Source organism: Bos indicus x Bos taurus, chromosome 16 (assembly GCF_003369695.1).
Source record: "Bos indicus x Bos taurus breed Angus x Brahman F1 hybrid chromosome 16, Bos_hybrid_MaternalHap_v2.0, whole genome shotgun sequence".
NCBI classification, from domain to species: domain Eukaryota; kingdom Metazoa; phylum Chordata; class Mammalia; order Artiodactyla; family Bovidae; genus Bos; species Bos indicus x Bos taurus.
This window is the reverse complement of record NC_040091.1, coordinates 28,488,356-28,505,157: the sequence shown is the minus strand read 5'-3', so window position 1 is coordinate 28,505,157 and position 16,802 is coordinate 28,488,356. Positions and strand designations below refer to the sequence as shown.

Sequence of the window (16,802 nt, the reverse complement as noted above, 5' to 3'; positions counted from 1 at the left end):
CAGCATCTGTAGTGACAGAATGGTTAGTTAGATAAACTAAATTACGTTTAAAGAAAAATTCTATAAAGCTAATTTTCCCTCAAAATATGTTTTACTTACTTTAGAAACAGTCGGTTCCCTGATTTCCCACCTTATCCTGGAAATAACAGAAGGGAAAATAGCCTGACAGTGAAGGAAAAGACAGAAACCACGAAAAATAATTGTAAGAATTATAAAAATATGGCATCAGGGGTCATTTAATGTGAAAGTAAACTATCCCTGCATTATAACATGTACTGTATTTATGTTTGGAGTTATAACTCCTGAGTTTTCAATAGACAGAGCATTGGGTATAGTTTGTTTGTCTTTAAAAGGATAGAACATTTTGATATTTGGCAAAACTAATACAATTATGTAAAGTTTAAAAATAAAATAAAATTAGAGAAAAAAAAAAAGAATAGAACATATCCTCATATATTTCCAGAAAATATTTATCCAAAGGACTATAGTTGTTATCCAAAGAAAAAGTTTTCTTATTAGAATGGAAGGAGATTCCTTTACTGGAGACTTGATCTATGTGCTGCAATCCATTGTGTAGTGATTTTGGATCAGTGAGGTGTAGCTGTGTCTTTGAAAGGAGTATACATTGCTTTTTACGTTCTTTTATAATGATAAATTGAATATTTAAGTTACTACTGAACGTATAAAACTGTGTTTTTCCTTTTAAAAATATACTCTTGTCATGAGATGAGGTCCATGTCTAATTCTTTTAAAGCATTTAAGACAAGACCTCCTCTGTGCTGAAGCTTACGCTTTGGCTTTTGGGACATCTTGCCCTGTGTACTGTCACATGTTGAAATTAGGTCGTGTTGCTACTGTATTTTGAGCCTTGGTTGGTTGTGACTCAGGTGTGTTAATCACTTACAGGAGTTTGGGGAGGTAAGTGGGGCAACCCAGACACTCTCACGGCAGGACCATGAAACGGTGTCTTCTCTGAGGACCTCGGAAGTCTGCTCTTTCGTCGTGTCTTCAGCCTCCCTGTCTTCCTCCTCCTCTGTGACCTGTGTGGCTTTCGTTCCTAGTGCATCTTGTCTCTCTTGAGAAAGGGGTTGCAGGGGTGGGTGAGAGCTGGGTAAAAATCTAGCTGCACCCAGGTGTCCAACTGTTCTTTTCTTTTTTTAAACTAAAAACTTTAATTTTTTTTTTAAATTTCAGAAATTATACATGAACATATAAACCCTGAGACTACAGTTGTGTGAGACAGGCAGTCCCTGCCCTTATGTAGCATGTACTTCAATGAGTAAGGCAGATACATTGCTACATTTATCACATAAATTTATTTACAACGACAGCAGGTAGTATGAAGGAAAAGCTTGTGATGCTGTGAGTATATCTTAGACGGGAGCCTTCGAGGTATTGTAATGGTTTAAGTGGTACCTCACTGATAGACTCCTTTTTCTCTTACCGTGTAGCAGTCATTGTTCTTGTTGTGATCTGTATAGTTAGAGATTGATTCCATATGATAAATTTCTCCTCTTGGAAATGTTCATTTCAAATTGTGATAAAATTATCACGTTTCTCCAAGAAACCTGGGTCAGTCTTCACTGGGAAAGAGTCTTAAATTATTTTTAAATAGGATTCTTTGTTTAGGGTTCATTCTCTCTGTCCTTTACCTCTTAGGAAGGAGGAGGAGGAGCGAAGGCGGCGTGAAGAGGAAGAACGGGAACGTCTGCAAAAGGAGGAAGAGAAACGTAGGAGAGAAGAAGAAGAAAGGCTTAGACGGGAGGAAGAGGAGAGGAGGCGGCTAGAAGAAGAGAGACTTCGGCTGGAGCAGCAAAAGTACGCTTGTCGGGTATTGTCTAAGAATGAGAGATGGGCCACCACACCTCTGCACTTGACGGTTCACCTTGTGTGCCTTGGAATATTTCCCTGTTTTGTTCGACTGGGAGGTAGATCAGCATTAGCTATTGCCATTTGTACCAGTGATGTGTTACCAAGGTGAGGGCCTCATCTTAAGCATCATTGGTTGCAAAAAGAAGAAAGACGTGGGATTTGCTCCCAGAACCCAGACGCTAGAAGAGGAGCTGAGGAGCTTGCTCTCTGTCTCTGGGTCCATAATGATCTCCTGTCCTTGATTCTCTCGGCTGTGTCTCTGATGCATTCTTCCTCTTCTCTACGAATTGTCACTGTGCTTTGCCAAATGCAGGGCTGGATTTACGTGGTCTTTCTTTTCATGCATCTGACAAAGACTGGCTAGAGTACAAGAAACCCAGTTAAAAATTCCCAGGCCAGAGAATCTCTTGGTTCAGCCTATGTCAGATGTCTATTCCTAGTCCCCTAGAACAGGACCTGGGAGCTGAACCCATTTCTTATTCAGTAAGAGCTGTGAGAGCCACTGTCTCAGAAGGGATTCGTTCAAGAGGGAGCTGTGGGAGTGAGGAGGAAGGGATTAATGCCCATAAAACAAAGAGAAGGCCCACGGTTCTAGAGGTGGCATATCATGTAGATTAAACCAGACAACATGCAGGTCCTTTGTTTTCTCCCCATTGTTTGTGAAGACTTCTTAGAAAAGCTTCAGACTGATTCAGGGTCTGTGTCTACCTTCGAGAGAGGCTATGAATGCTGCTCTGTTTTGGGGGAGAGGGGTGCCCTGGTTGGACCCAGTATCATGTTCTGTTTAGGACTTTGTGAGATTTAGCTTTCTTATTACCTGTTAACAGATGGTTTACAGGGCATTACTGTTAGTCACGTGACTGAGTTAAGCACGTGGTTCCTATATATGGGGGAAAAGGAATAGTACTAGTTCACAGAAATCAGTATCTCTAGACCAAGTGTACCCAGATACTGTCTTCAGTGCTCCTGTTAAGACTGGCTTTACATTAAATGCCAGGGTGCTCAGATTTCCACTGGCTTTATTTGTATTTACCAGAGCCACCTGTAACATCTTTTAGCTATTATTCAGCCTTTTACTACTTTACATATATTTATGTAGAAAAACCATGGCCAGCAGTTAAATATCTCATCTCTGTAATAAATGACAATCCACTTTTCTTACAGCAAAAACTATAGGCTGGAGCCAGACTGCCTAGACTTGAATCCTGGCTCTGGCGTCTACTCACAGTGTCATCTTGGGCAAGTCACTGAAATCTTCCATTTCCTGCTTTGTGAAACCCCACCTCACAGGGTGGTTGTGAGAACTAGGTGGGTTGGTACATAGAAGTACCCTGAAAAAACTGCCTGGCACGTTGTAAGGGCACGATAAATGGTGATGACGATGATGGCAGTGACCGTGATGCTTATTATTCTCCTTTTCCATCTCAAGTTGGCCTTGAAAAACCTAGGAGAAAAATTAGAAGCCAAGTTTATTTTCTTAAATCTTTCTCTGGACCTTGGACGCATGCTGCTTGGTATACATTACTACCTTAATCATTTTTAAGAGGTATTCGTTATAAAACAAAATAACAAAGACATTTTATTTTGTCATGAACAGCCAATCTCCTGTAGTCAGACTAGTGTATATTTTTTAATGTTTTTAGGCAGCAGATAATGGCAGCTTTAAACTCCCAGACTGCCGTGCAGTTCCAGCAGTATGCAGCCCAACAGTATCCAGGGAACTACGAACAGCAGCAGATTCTCATCCGCCAGTTGCAGGAGCAACACTATCAGCAGTATATGCAGCAGTTGTATCAAGTCCAGCTTGCACAGCAACAGGTACGATAGCTAACACCCAAATTCAGCCTTAGAAGGGGTTTTTAGTTTCATTGAAATGAAAGTTCTTTTTTTAACAGTTGCTGATGACTTTTGCATTAGTTAGCCCCTCAGATATCAAATAACTTTTAGGTGACCTTTATTAACAGATTTTTAACATTGCAGTGGCAGTTATGAAAGAAAGTATATAATTTCGAAGCAACAGATGATGTGGCCTCTATTATTGTGTCACAAGTGTATTTGGAATTTGTATGGACCTAGTGTTATCCCAGTGAGTTTGACATAGCTCTAAACGTGGTCCCAGGACCATGGAGACTTGGGTGATTAGTGTTAGTTCAAGGACAGCCTTCAGGCCAACTGCTGTCATAGTCCTGGCCAGCTTCTAATTGGAGGACCCGCAGTCCCTAAGGCAGAGCTTGGTTGGGTCCGTCTTGCCCTTTTTGTTGGGTGCAGTAGCTGCGCTGCCTGCCTGCAGCACATCGGCAGTCCTCCTTGGCTTCCTGCCCCCGCAGTCTTGCTTCCACACAGGAATAGGTGGTTGAGGGGAAGGACACAGCGCTGGAGGTCACACACCACTTGGATGCTGTCCTAGTTTTGCCATTATCTTGTTTGATCTCAGTCTAGTTACTTATTGCTCTGATATTTCTGCCTTTTCTCCAAACCAATAAGAATGGGATATGAAATCCTGTTAAGTAGTCTTGTTAACCTCACAGGACTATCAGAGGAATGAAATAAGAAAATAGTTACTCTGTGTAAGTATTTGATACATAGGGAAGATAGCTGATTTTACATTAATTTTTTTACATCTTGCAGAGGCGTAAAATGCCTCTTTAAAGTTAACCTTTAAGTTTTACTTGAAGTTTTCTTATTTAATTTTCAGTTACAAAACAGGTACTACTTGTCAAAATACCTGAGTGAAGAAAAGTGTTGTGAGGTAATTCCCTGGTAGTCCAGTGGTTAGAACTCGGCACTTTCACTGCTAGTGGCCTGGGTTCCATCTCTAGTCAGGAAACAAAGATTCCCGCAAGTCGCCTGCCTTGGCAGCGAGGCCAGAGTAAAAACCAAAACACAAACTATGTTTCTCTATAAATTTAATAAAATGTCTTAACATTTAAAACAAGGAAAAGTGTTGTGTTTTAGTTGCCCCACATTTCTTGTTAGGTGAAGTAATCTTTGTTATTTTGCCACACTCTTTAAAATTTCTTGAAAATTCATATCCTTACCTAAAATATGTTTTCCCCTGAGTCTTTAGCGTCAGTGAAGCAGTTAAGAGGCACTGCAGATTTTGTATAATCCATGAGAAGAGGAAAAGGATGTCAAACCAGAGTTACAAGATAACAAGTGGTATTTTTGAGGGATTTCTGTCCTCCAGAGACTGTTTATACTTTGGCATATCACTCCCTTTTCCTTCTTCTTTAATGGGTATTGAGATAATTTCTTAATAGGCTAGTTCATACACACTGTCCTGCTTACAGGTTGCTATCATTTAGTGAGAACAAAGTCAGTCAAATAGGGTAAAACCAAAAATCTTTGAAATAGAATTGGAAAGCCATAATTTAGATTGCAGTGATCAGACTCAGTTTATCAGATTGATTGCTTGTCTCTGATAAGAGAGAATGAGAGGAACTGGGGAAGGAACAAAGGGAACCTCAGCCCCATAAAGTATTAATTTTTATATAAATACTGAGCAGAATGACAAAAAATGGGAACACTTGTTAATTTGGGGTGTGGTTACATGAGTGTTTTATTGTTCCTATGCCTTTCTGTGCTTTTAAAAACTTCCTGGAGTATAGAAGAGAGATTATATAAATAAAAAATTGTGATCTATTATATATAATAGATGTATACTCATATTCAGTAGGATCACAGGGTAGGCAGGTGTTCATCCTGCTAGAGAGTTTCAACAAAAGCCTAAAGTGAAGAGGGACCATTTGAGCTGACCAATTGATCATCAACAGAAATTGCCTTTTTTTTTTTTTTGGCTTTCCTGTCATGCAGTGAAGTATTCTGAGTGTGCTGACTTGTTTTGGTTGTATGCCTATTTTCTGAAAGCTGGTACTCTTAGAAAACTGATGTGGAAATTACTGAGAATCTAGGCTTTGGAAGAAGATATTTTAAAATCTTAAGTGTTTTGCTAACCAGCACTAGCAGCAGAGAGAGGTGTTGTTGCTTAAGCAACTGATTTGTAAATGATTAGTAATGTAATGATTTCATTAAATGAAATCTGTATTCAGATAGGCCAAAATGTATCATTATCCCTAACCCATGAAATTATACAGGCTTTTTTTTCCTATTTTCTTTAAACTGTTGTAAATATATGCTCACTTATTATATAACTTAATATTTTAAAGTTACTTAAATGCCATAATATAGATTGGGTAAATTTCCTATTTTCACAATAGCATATTCTATTGCAGTGCAAACAAACAAAATACAGTTACATACTCGTGACTTTATAGATAAACCTCTCAAAACAAATCTTGAGTAAAAGAAGCCAGACACAAAAAAAGAGCATATAATATACAATTTCATTTATATTAAAGTTCAAAGACAAGCAGACCAAACGTGTAATTTTACAGGTTAGTTTTGTCATTACCCTTGAAGGACTTTCTGGAAAGGGGCACCAGGAAGGGTTCTGGGATGCAGAAAATGTCTTGATCTGGATGTTGGTTTTATGTGTATGTTTCTCTAATGAAAATTGATCAAGCTGTACATTTTTGATTTGTATACTTTTCTATATGTTTGTTATAGTTAATTTTATTTAAAGTTTCCCCAAAAGTTATGTAAGTAATACTTAGGCATTTCTCGTAATGTTAATACTAGTATTTATTCATTTTAATATGCGAGGAATGTCCTAAAGTAGCTGTCCTTTGGATTTAAGCTGTTTTTATTTTCCATTTTTCAGAGGACTTTTAAATTTTACATTTATGAAAATACATACTTTAATCATAATTATGTAAAGTGATGCATTTTTTTTTAAAGAAATTATTTTGACCTCAAACTCCATTTTATAAGCCTATTTAATTTTTAGGTCAGTATTTTTTTTACTTGATTAGCAGTTTTTAGTTTGTGATAATTTTTATGTGTATAAAGATATATTATTAATTTTTTTGTCCATATTTGATTTGTTGATTACATTTGGGGCCATTATCAGGTTTCACCATTTACAGCTTCTCCCTTTGGGAATTTTCTTCTGTTACCATTTATTTCTACCAGGTTTAGTTTTTCTGATGAAAATTTTATGTATCTGGATTTTATTAAGTTTTTTTTCTATCAGTTTTAAGAACAGATGTTTCCATGTTCAGTTTTTACCCATAATAATTTTATTTGGGATGATTATTTCTACCTACTTTAATTTTTCCTAGTTTTTCTAGTGATCCTTAGATCACAAGAATGTGGTCCTCAGAATATTATTATACTAATATTCATTATAGATAGGATAAAAACTCATAAAGTGTATTAGTAATTTCTTGGAGCTACTTGATGAGGCAAAAATTCTGATGGGACCAGAATGCATCTCAGGGTAAATGCCCCATTTTTAGCCTCCTGGTCAGCATGTCTTCACTTTTTCTTGACTTATAGGCAGCATTACAGAAACAACAGGAAGTAGCAGTAGCTGGGGCTTCCTCTCCTACATCATCAAAAGTGAATGCAACTACACCAAGCGATATGATGTCAGTTAATGGACAGGCCAAAACCCACACTGACAACACTGAAAAAGAGACTGAACCAGAAGCCGCCGAAGAAGCCCTGGAGAATGGACCAAAAGGTATGGTGGTTGTATGTGCACTTCCATCCAGATACTATAATTCAGACTCGTGAAAAGCAAAAGTCAGAAAGTCAGATTAATTAACTTTCGAGAGCAGTTACATATTTGTGAGAGTTGAATGCTTTTTCACTCTTTTTAATCTGAATCTGATGCTTCTGGTGACTCCTGGGATAGTTCAGAAGAGCACATGAGGTGTCCTTTGGACCTTTGGGTTGTCTTATTTTATATACTGGTTGTTTGTTGCTGTGTAACACATTGTGCCCAAGTTTAGCAGCTTAAAATAATAAACATTTATTCTCTCTCACAGTTTCTGTGGATTAGGGATTGAAGAACTGCTTAGCTGAGCGGTGGGCTTCCCTGGTAGCTCAAATGGTAAAGAATCTGTCTACCATGGGAGACTTGGGTTTGATTCCTGGGTCAGGAGGATTCCCTGGAGAAGGAAATGGCAGCCCACTACAGTATTTCTGCCTGGAGAATCCCATGGACAGAGGAGCCTGGCAGGCTACAGTCCATGGGGTCGCAAAGAGTCAGACACGACTGAGACTAGCACACACACACTAACTGAGTGGTGGTGGTTCTGGTCTCTTATGAGGTTATGTTGACCTCTTATGAGGTCAAGCCTCATGTGAAGGCTTGACTGGGACTAGAGACTGCTTCCAAAATGGTTCCCTCACATGACTGGCAAGTTCATGCTGGCCGTATGCAGGAGGACCTCAATTCCTTGCCCCATGGAGCCTCTCTAAAGGGTTGCTGGAGTGTTCTCAACACAGTGGCTGTCTTCCTCCAGAGAACATGATGCAAAGGAGAACAAAGCAAGAGTGGCAGTGTCCCTCATGCCCTAGCTTTGGAAGTAATACGTCAGCACTGCTGCTGTATTCTGTTGCTCCTGGTGAATTTTGGGTGGTGACTTTACAAGGCCATGAATACCCACGGTGAGGATCACTGGGGGCAAACTTGTAGGCTCTTTACCATATATTCACAATATATTTTTTGAGACAGAAGAACCATGTTACCGGTAAGATAATTTAGATTTTCAAAGGTCTAACTTACCTTTTCACAGGCAGCTCATTCATTCAACAATGGGTTCAAGATTTTCTGGGTGTTGGGTTACAGAGGTGAAGCAAAATAACACACATACAATGTAAATTGTGGCTGTGGTAAGTACTGTGTGGAGAGAAAAGTCCATTTCAGTGTGAAAGCACATAATATGGAGATGGGAGCTAGTTATGGTCACCAGAGGTTTTCCTGGGGAAGGGACACTTAAGCTGAAAGGTCCAAATCAAGAGTACCAGTTCCCAAGTAAGAAGGAAGAAGAGACCATGTCAGTGACTGATCAGAGATGGTGGTAGTGTGGTTCATAAGAAAGTTGGTTTCCTTGTCTTTTTAAAACAAGTAATAGAATAGTTGCAGAGAAGACCTTGAAATACCTTGATTCATTCCTCTCTTCCCCTTTTTTTCCTATTAAGAGTTAAATCTTTTGTCAAAGGCTCTGAATAACTCTGGAAAACCTATTGAGTGCACATAGATATTTCTCAGTAACAAGACATTACCCATTTTCCTCAGTTGCTAGCAGTTCCATTCTGAGTTTCCTTAGAGTAAGCCCTCCCTTAGAGCTTTGGTTTACTCCAAAGTCAAGACTTTTTTTTCTGACAGTCTGAAGTCAAAGCCTGCCTTCTTTGTTCACATCCAAAAATGAATTTATTTCAAGTCCAGATCTCTCTTTGTTTGAATGTTTCCCTCTTTCCAGCTAGGAGGTTTCCAAGGTCATTCTTCCATGCCCATATGCAGTTAGAGTACTGGAAAAAAATCCTTCTTAAGAATATGGTTTGCATTTGTTACTTAAAATGGGATGTTGACCTCTGAATACCTGTGGTGTTATTAAATATAGGAATTTGGGGGGAGACTTCCATGGGGAGGCTTTTAAAGTCCTCAATCTAAGGTAGACCAGATTGCACTTGGTGCCTGCTCATGGCTGGGCAGGTGGTCCTATGCAGATTGCTGCCTACACGTGAAGGCTCATCCTCTTTATCCTTTGTAATTCCTGTTGCCTTTAGAATCTCTTCCAGTAATCGCAGCTCCATCCATGTGGACACGACCCCAGATCAAAGACTTTAAAGAGAAGATTCGGCAGGATGCGGATTCCGTGATCACAGTGGGCCGAGGAGAAGTAGTCACTGTTCGAGTACCCACCCATGAAGAAGGATCATATCTCTTTTGGGAATTTGCTACAGACAATTATGACATTGGGTTTGGGGTATATTTTGAATGGACAGACTCTCCGAACACTGCTGTCAGCGTGCATGTCAGTGAGTCCAGCGATGACGACGAGGAGGAGGAAGGTAGAGCCATTGGTCCATATTCAGTAGCTGGGTTGTGCATTGGCAGAAATGGTAGCAGTTCTGGTGTCAGCCAACCTCATGCTTCCTGATTAACTTCCTGGACAGGGATCAAACATTTCAGTGGTGGGACCTTAGGCCAAAAAGATTGTGAGAGAAGCTAGCCTCCTGAGTGAGGCCTGAATTTTTATGAATGCCAGGGAAGTCTGTTTGACAGTTTATTTTACTGCTTTCTGAATGCTGTTATACTTTTGCGCCTTGTGTGTTGAAAAGCCAAATGTGCAAGGTCATTTTGAAAAATTATAAAAGAGCAAGCAAGAAATTCTGCCAACTCTGGAATTTATATTTCCGATATCAGCTTTTTAGGTTGTTAGTCTAAGATGTATTTTCTCTAACTAGACAAAATCAAATGTTTCCAGTGACAGTCTCAGCTGTCTTGATGTTGGGACTTCCCTGGTGATCCACGCTTCCAAGGCAGGGGGCACAGGTTGAATACTTGGTTGGGGAACTAAGATCCCATATGTCTTGTGTAGCCAAAAAAAAACTATCTTGGTCTAGGAAGTAGGTTGTAAAATGCATTGCTTACTGATTGAGAAGGTAGTCTTTTTAATTTTGTTATTATCCAGAAAAGTTAGAACACAGGGCTTTTGTATCCACCTAATAAGTACTTAAATATTTGTTGACTTGATTGAGTAATGTGGAAGGAGTGCCCTGGCTGGGAGAATGGGAAAGCACCTTCAATTCTTGACCATAACTAACCTTTCAGGTGACTTACAAATGAACTGCATATTGAAGAGTGTAGGTAATCACAGAGACTACACTGGGATAAGTTTAAAGAGGTAGTTGTTGAAGGCACATGGAGGGAGGCTAAAAGTTGAGTCCGCTTTTGATAGACAAGCTGAATCTTGGTGATTCGGTTATATCACCAAGATACTCTGAGCCCCTTCAGGTCGTGTATGGCAACACACACACATGGGCCAGTGTCGTTTAGGAGCTGCTTTCTCTTCTAGCATTTAGTTTTCAGCAGTCTTTATTCTGAGTACCACCAGCAAGGGAAAGCACTGCACGTAAATACTGCTGACTGAACCAGACCAAAAAAATGTCAAAGTAGGGAGGAAAAAAAAAACTAGAGAGACCTGAGTTTGCAGGGCAGGTGCCACTTCTGTTGCCTCAGGTGCCCCTCAGCAGTATCAGGACAGGAACTAAGCCCTTTACTAGTCTTTCTGATGCACACGGGGACTCATTACAGTTAGGTGACTTGCACATACTTGGGAAGGGAAGTTTTTAGTATATGCAAATTGCTGTATTTTTAAAGAGCTTTGTGAATAATAAGAGAATTCTCTATTAAGTGGGTTGAAGTAATCTATTTCTCCTGGTTTGTAAGCTTGAGAGCTTTTAAAGCAGGATACTTCATAGTCTGACCCCTCAGCTGATTATCATTGTGTTATTGCTGTTGGGAAGAGCACTGATCAAAATGGCTGGGGTTCAGTGCCTCACTCAAGGTGAGAATCTACACGTCTTTGACCTTTGCACTAATGTATGATAGCCTCAAATGGAAAATGGCATTACCTGTCATGATCACCTGTAACGAGATTTGCAACTAAAACTGACCCACTGAAGCCTCTGCACTGATAATATAACAACGGTGAGGGGAGTTCCTCGGTGGCCTAGTGGTTAGGAATCTGGGCTTTCATTGCTATGGCCCAGGTTCAGTCCCTGGCCAGGGAACTGAGAATCCCACAAGCCACACGGCATAGCCACCTCCACCCCCCACCCCCCACCCCCCCAAAAAAAGAAGTAACAGCAGTGAAGATTTAACTCAGAATGGTTTTATTTGCCCTGTGTCTCCCTATGGAGGCTGCTGTGCCTCCAGGCCTTGTCCACATTGTGTATTTTGTTTTATGTGGGGTCCTTTCAGCTTGGTTTAAGATGGAAGCAAAGTCCAGTTCTTTTGTTCATTGTTTTAGTTTTTCTCCATTAGGTCTTGAAAGACGGAAGAGTTTGTTTGAGGAAAACATGATGGGTAATCCATCCTTCTGCTGTAATTCTCCACTTGATTGTTTCTAGTTCCCAAGTCTTTGCTTAGATTGAAGAAAGATGCATCTTTCATCTATCCTAATAACCTTTAATTTTGTAGATTTTTGAGCAAAATTTGGATTTTGAATTAATGGGCCCAATAATCTATTTCATGGATATCCTTATGGGCAATAGTGTGTACTTAGAATGACTTGTATCTCTCATTTGCAAATGAAGTACATTTAATTTTAAGTAGTATTGCTATGATAAAACAAATCTGATTTGGGCCTATTTGTCATCTACTATTGTTGAATAAACTTTTTATTTTAGAATAGCTTTAGATTTACAGAAGTATAGGCAAGAGATAGTACAAAGAGTTCTGAAACCCAGTTTTTCCCTATTGTTAACATCTTACCTTGTCCCATGGTATATTCATCTTAGCTAATGAACCAGTATTGATATATTATTAACTAAAGTCCATATTTCTTCAGATTTCCTTAGTTTTTCTGAATCTTCCAGGATCCCATCCAGGATGCCGCATTGTAGTAACAAGTCTCCTTAAGCTCCTCTCAGCTGAGAGTTTCTTAGACCTTCCTGGTTTAAATTCCTAATAGTGGCCATTGACAATCATCACATAATTGACTCTTGTGCCTATAATTCATTCTGCCATGTTGCAAACCTGAAAGTCTTAAAATCTATGCTGAATATTCCCTTGATCTGTTTTCCTTGAGGGACTTCCCTGGTGGCTCAGTAGTAACAAATCTGCCTGTCAGTGCAGGAGATGCAGGTTCAACCCTGGGTCAGGAAGATCCCCTGGAGGAGAAAATGGCAACCCACTCCAGTAGTCCTGCCTGGGAAATCCCACGGACAGAGGAGCGTGGCAGGCTACAGTCCATGGGGTCTCAAAAGAGACTAAAAACAACAACAGTTTTCCTTGAGGCTGTTTATATTACTATATTAAACTAAGACTTTTCAACTGGTTCATAAGTTCTCATTCCTACAGGTTTCTACAGGTATTTTTTCCTAACCTCATACCATTACAGTTCAAAAAACTATTAACCTGGGGCAAACCTAGAATCAAAGCCCATTTTTTGCCACTGGGATCATCCCTGGGTTACACAGACCTAGTGAAAGTGATTGAATTTTCAGAGTGTCTCTGAATGTCTACCTCTTTTCTGTGTCTTTCTGATTTTATTTAAGAAAACAAAATAACATCCTCTCTCTTTGTACTTAAGATCAATAGAAAATAATAGTCCTCAAGCTCCCTTCTCCCCATTCCTAAAACAAGAGAGGACTTCCATATTGTTGGGAAGAAGAGGGTCACAGCAGCATTTTCTGTGGTCTTACTCAGATGACTGATGCCCTACCTGTTGGGAGGAGTTAGGAACTGAGTGGATGTGGAAGGGGAACAGTGGTTCAAGTACAGAGTGAGGAAGGCTGCTGATTGCTGCCGCCACCAGATGCTTGCCGCTAGGCTCCCGGGGCCCAGAAAGTGCTGTGCTTGGTACATAGCAGCTGCTCAGATACAAGAAGGAATCAATACACATTCACATGCACATAAGTTGTAGAATGGATTGAGAGAATTCCTAATGAGCAATTTCTCAAAGGTTGGAGTTTAAAATGCCTGCGGCAGACGTGTGGTTTTCCTGAATCTCTTCACTCTGACGTGTCTCTGTTTTCTTTCACAGAGAACATCAGTTCTGAAGAGAAGGCCAAAAAGAATGCCAACAAGCCCCTGCTGGATGAGATTGTGCCTGTGTACCGGCGGGACTGTCATGAGGAGGTGTATGCCGGCAGCCACCAATATCCAGGGAGAGGAGTCTACCTCCTCAAGTTTGACAACTCCTACTCTTTGTGGAGGTCAAAATCAGTCTACTACAGAGTCTATTATACTAGATAAAGATGTTACAGAGTCTGGAGTCTAGGGTTGAGCGGAAGATGGCATTTAATTTGGAAATTTCTTTGACTTTCGTGGAGCATTGCAGTCAGTGTTTACCCTATTGATTTTGGTCTGATGGTTTGGGACTCTTGCTGGGAATCAGGATTTCCTTGAAACTCTTGAGCATTAGTACTTTGGGGTTAAAGGGATTCCTTAGACTCATCCAGCCCTTCGGTGCTGACCAGCAGAGTCATGAGTGGATGCTGATGTTACCCGAGCTGCGTGTTAAATCTTTTAAAGTCTCCAAAATAAAACAGCTCAACATTGACCCCACCTGGCTGACGGTCAGTCCACTGCTGCCTGCTCTGTGTGTTCTGAGCCCATGGTTACTTTACAGTGCGCTCTGATTTGAAGTCCCGTGATAGTCTACATGAGGCACATCTTACTTTCATCGAAGGTCACCATTTTTGAAACTTACAATGTCACAGATTATAATAGAAAAGAAATTGCCTCAATTTGATCTTATTCTGAATGACCCAGATTGTTTTGCTTTGGGTATGGCTGTTTAGTTCAGAGCTATGTTACAGATAATTATTTTCTGAATAATGTTAATATAGAATGTTCAAACCTAGTTGATAATTGAAGTATCAAGACACATAAAACACTGAAAACATCCATCTTAGCAAGCCTCCACAAACCCTTGGCCCTTTTCTCCTCATCTGGTATTTATACTACCAGTAGCAAAGCAAAAAAGTAATTCATTTTTGTCTTGATTTAGCTTTATAGAGCATCTCAAATTGAAACTGTTTTCTACACAAGCATATAGTTAGGGATTTTGTAAACAAATTGACACCTACTGAATTAAAATATATAAGGTCATTTAAATATAATTCAGTGTATGGTGAATAACATTGCACTAATATGGAAATCACTGCCAGAGATAATCCATTTTCTTTTGATTTGATATTACTTAGGCACATATCCTACATGATCCCAGTTGGGAATTACTTAATAGAAAGAATTGGAAATGCATTTGGCCATGCTTAAATATAGCTTTAATCTGTATTATGTCTTCATTGATGGAAGGAGGTACATCTTTGTTTTCCTTACTGGAAACAAATATGGATTAATTGCCTCAAATTTGTGTAAGTGATTGACTAGTCTAGAGATTCTTGTTTTCAGAAGGATGGTATAGATAGAAAATTACAAAGATGGCATTATACACACAATGTTATTATATGTTGTTACTGAGATACTTAGATTTTTAAAATTTTTGATCATAAATCACTTCTTGTAGGAGGGTTTGTTACCATTGATTAGCTGCAGTGTATACAGTTCACTACATAAGGGGCTGTTTGTTTTTTTGTGTGCTGCATTTTTTTTCTGTTTTTTAATACCTGGTTTTGTACATATCTAACTCTGTTCTCTTGGTTATTCGGAAACTGGATTATTTTCTCCTAAGCAGTGCTTAATTTGTGTTTTTTTAATTTCGATTCAGTAGTCCCAGCTAATAGGTGTTCATTCTGTTACACTCAGAAGGTTTGCCACATTGTCCATCAGCTGTCGTGTATATGGTATAGAAACCATGGGGTTAGGCACCTCCTGGCATTTTTTTTTTTTTAATGAGAAAATACTGTATTTAAAATGTAAAATAAACTTTTAAAAAGCAGGCACTAATATATATTTCTTCCAGCCTTTGATTACAGATTTGTCCTTGCACATGTTAAGATGAATTATTCTCTAAAAATATTGTTCCTGGGAGCAGTGTATGTTACTTCACATAGCAGCAATTCCTGTCACATGTTCATGTCAGAACATTTTTGGTTTTAAACTTTTTTTATTGCCTTTGGCTGTTGAATAGAATATTACAAGTGCGATTTCCAAAAGATCTTGAAAATAATATATTTAATCAATTAAAATGTTTATCTGTAACTTGTTGATGTTTCATTAATATAGTTATTCTCTGAAGCATTAGTTCTGTATTTCATCATTTGGGTAGGAGGAAAAGAAATGTTTTAAATGGCCTGTTTTAAAAAGTTAAACAATAACAAACTATTGTTGACTGATTATTTTGTTTCTGCTGTGGATTACCGTAGTTTGTTAAAATAGGTTAACAGTTTTTCAGACTTTTTTTTTTTTTGAAAGTGTCCTGTAGCTTGTGAAAGTGTTAGTTGCTTAGTCGTATCCGACTCTTTGTGACTCCATGGACTGTAACCCATGAGGCTTCTCTGTCCGTGGTTTTCTCCAGGCAAGAACACTGGAGCAGGTTGCATCCTATCCCAGAGATCGAACCCAGGTCTCCTGCACTGCCTCCAGAATCTTCACCATCTGAGCCACTAGGGAATCCTCAGATTTCTTGATGGAAGGGAAGACAACTGACTTTTATTTAAAATGACTTACTATATTTCCCCTGTCAAACTGTTGGTATAGCATATTCCTTGAAGACGGAATACGCTACTTTAAAATGTCTCCTGAGGTGCAGCACCTGGGGAAGCAGCAGTGTGAGGCATGCCACAGTCAGTGTGATGTGAAATGCCACAAACTGTTCTTAGAATGACCCCACTGAAATGTCAGGAGACTTGGACATTAAATTTTTTTCCCCTTTGGGAAGTTCCGAGAGGCTCAATGAGATTATCAGCTTTTTTTTCCCCATGTAGTTTGTTGCTACCATGCCGGCAGATCATGGAACAGTTAGAGAATTGTTGATACGTGAGCACATCTTGGAAACCATGCTACAGAGCCTTGACCATAAAAACGTCTTTGAATCAATATTGGACTTCCATCTCCATACATTTGCCTAGGGTTCTTCAGCTTTCTTACTGAAAGTTTTTTAAGACCAAGTTGATTATTACTTCAACACCTTGGAGTGTATTACATTTTTCAGATGCTTATTATGTTACCTGATTTGTTTTATAATTAAAGATGGAGGCACTGACTCTATTTTTATTAGTTGACATGCCACTTGTAAGATGTGAATTGATTAGGGTACTTAATTTTGTACCGGAAAACTAAGTGGATGACATTTCCAGAACTGACATTGGCATTTGGACTCAGGCAGTCCAAACGTAGGTAAAGTATAAACAGCAGTTACTCATTTGTGATGAAAGCTTGTGTG

The 16,802-nt window shown here is 39.3% G+C and overlaps 1 protein-coding gene across 1 annotated transcript in view; it reads left to right on the top strand.

Annotated features, from left to right (window-relative positions):
- The window catches only part of ACBD3 (acyl-CoA binding domain containing 3), a 38,313-nt gene extending 22,559 nt beyond the window's left edge, over positions 1-15,754 (top strand). The window contains exons 4-8 of the mRNA XM_027564612.1: positions 1,658-1,818; positions 3,516-3,690; positions 7,270-7,456; positions 9,511-9,795; positions 13,497-15,754. Of these exons, the coding sequence (XP_027420413.1) occupies positions 1,658-1,818; positions 3,516-3,690; positions 7,270-7,456; positions 9,511-9,795; positions 13,497-13,708 (1,020 nt within the window). The 3' untranslated portion in view covers positions 13,709-15,754. The remainder of the gene's footprint in view (positions 1-1,657; positions 1,819-3,515; positions 3,691-7,269; positions 7,457-9,510; positions 9,796-13,496) is intronic.
- The last annotated feature ends 1,048 nt before the right edge of the window (positions 15,755-16,802 follow it).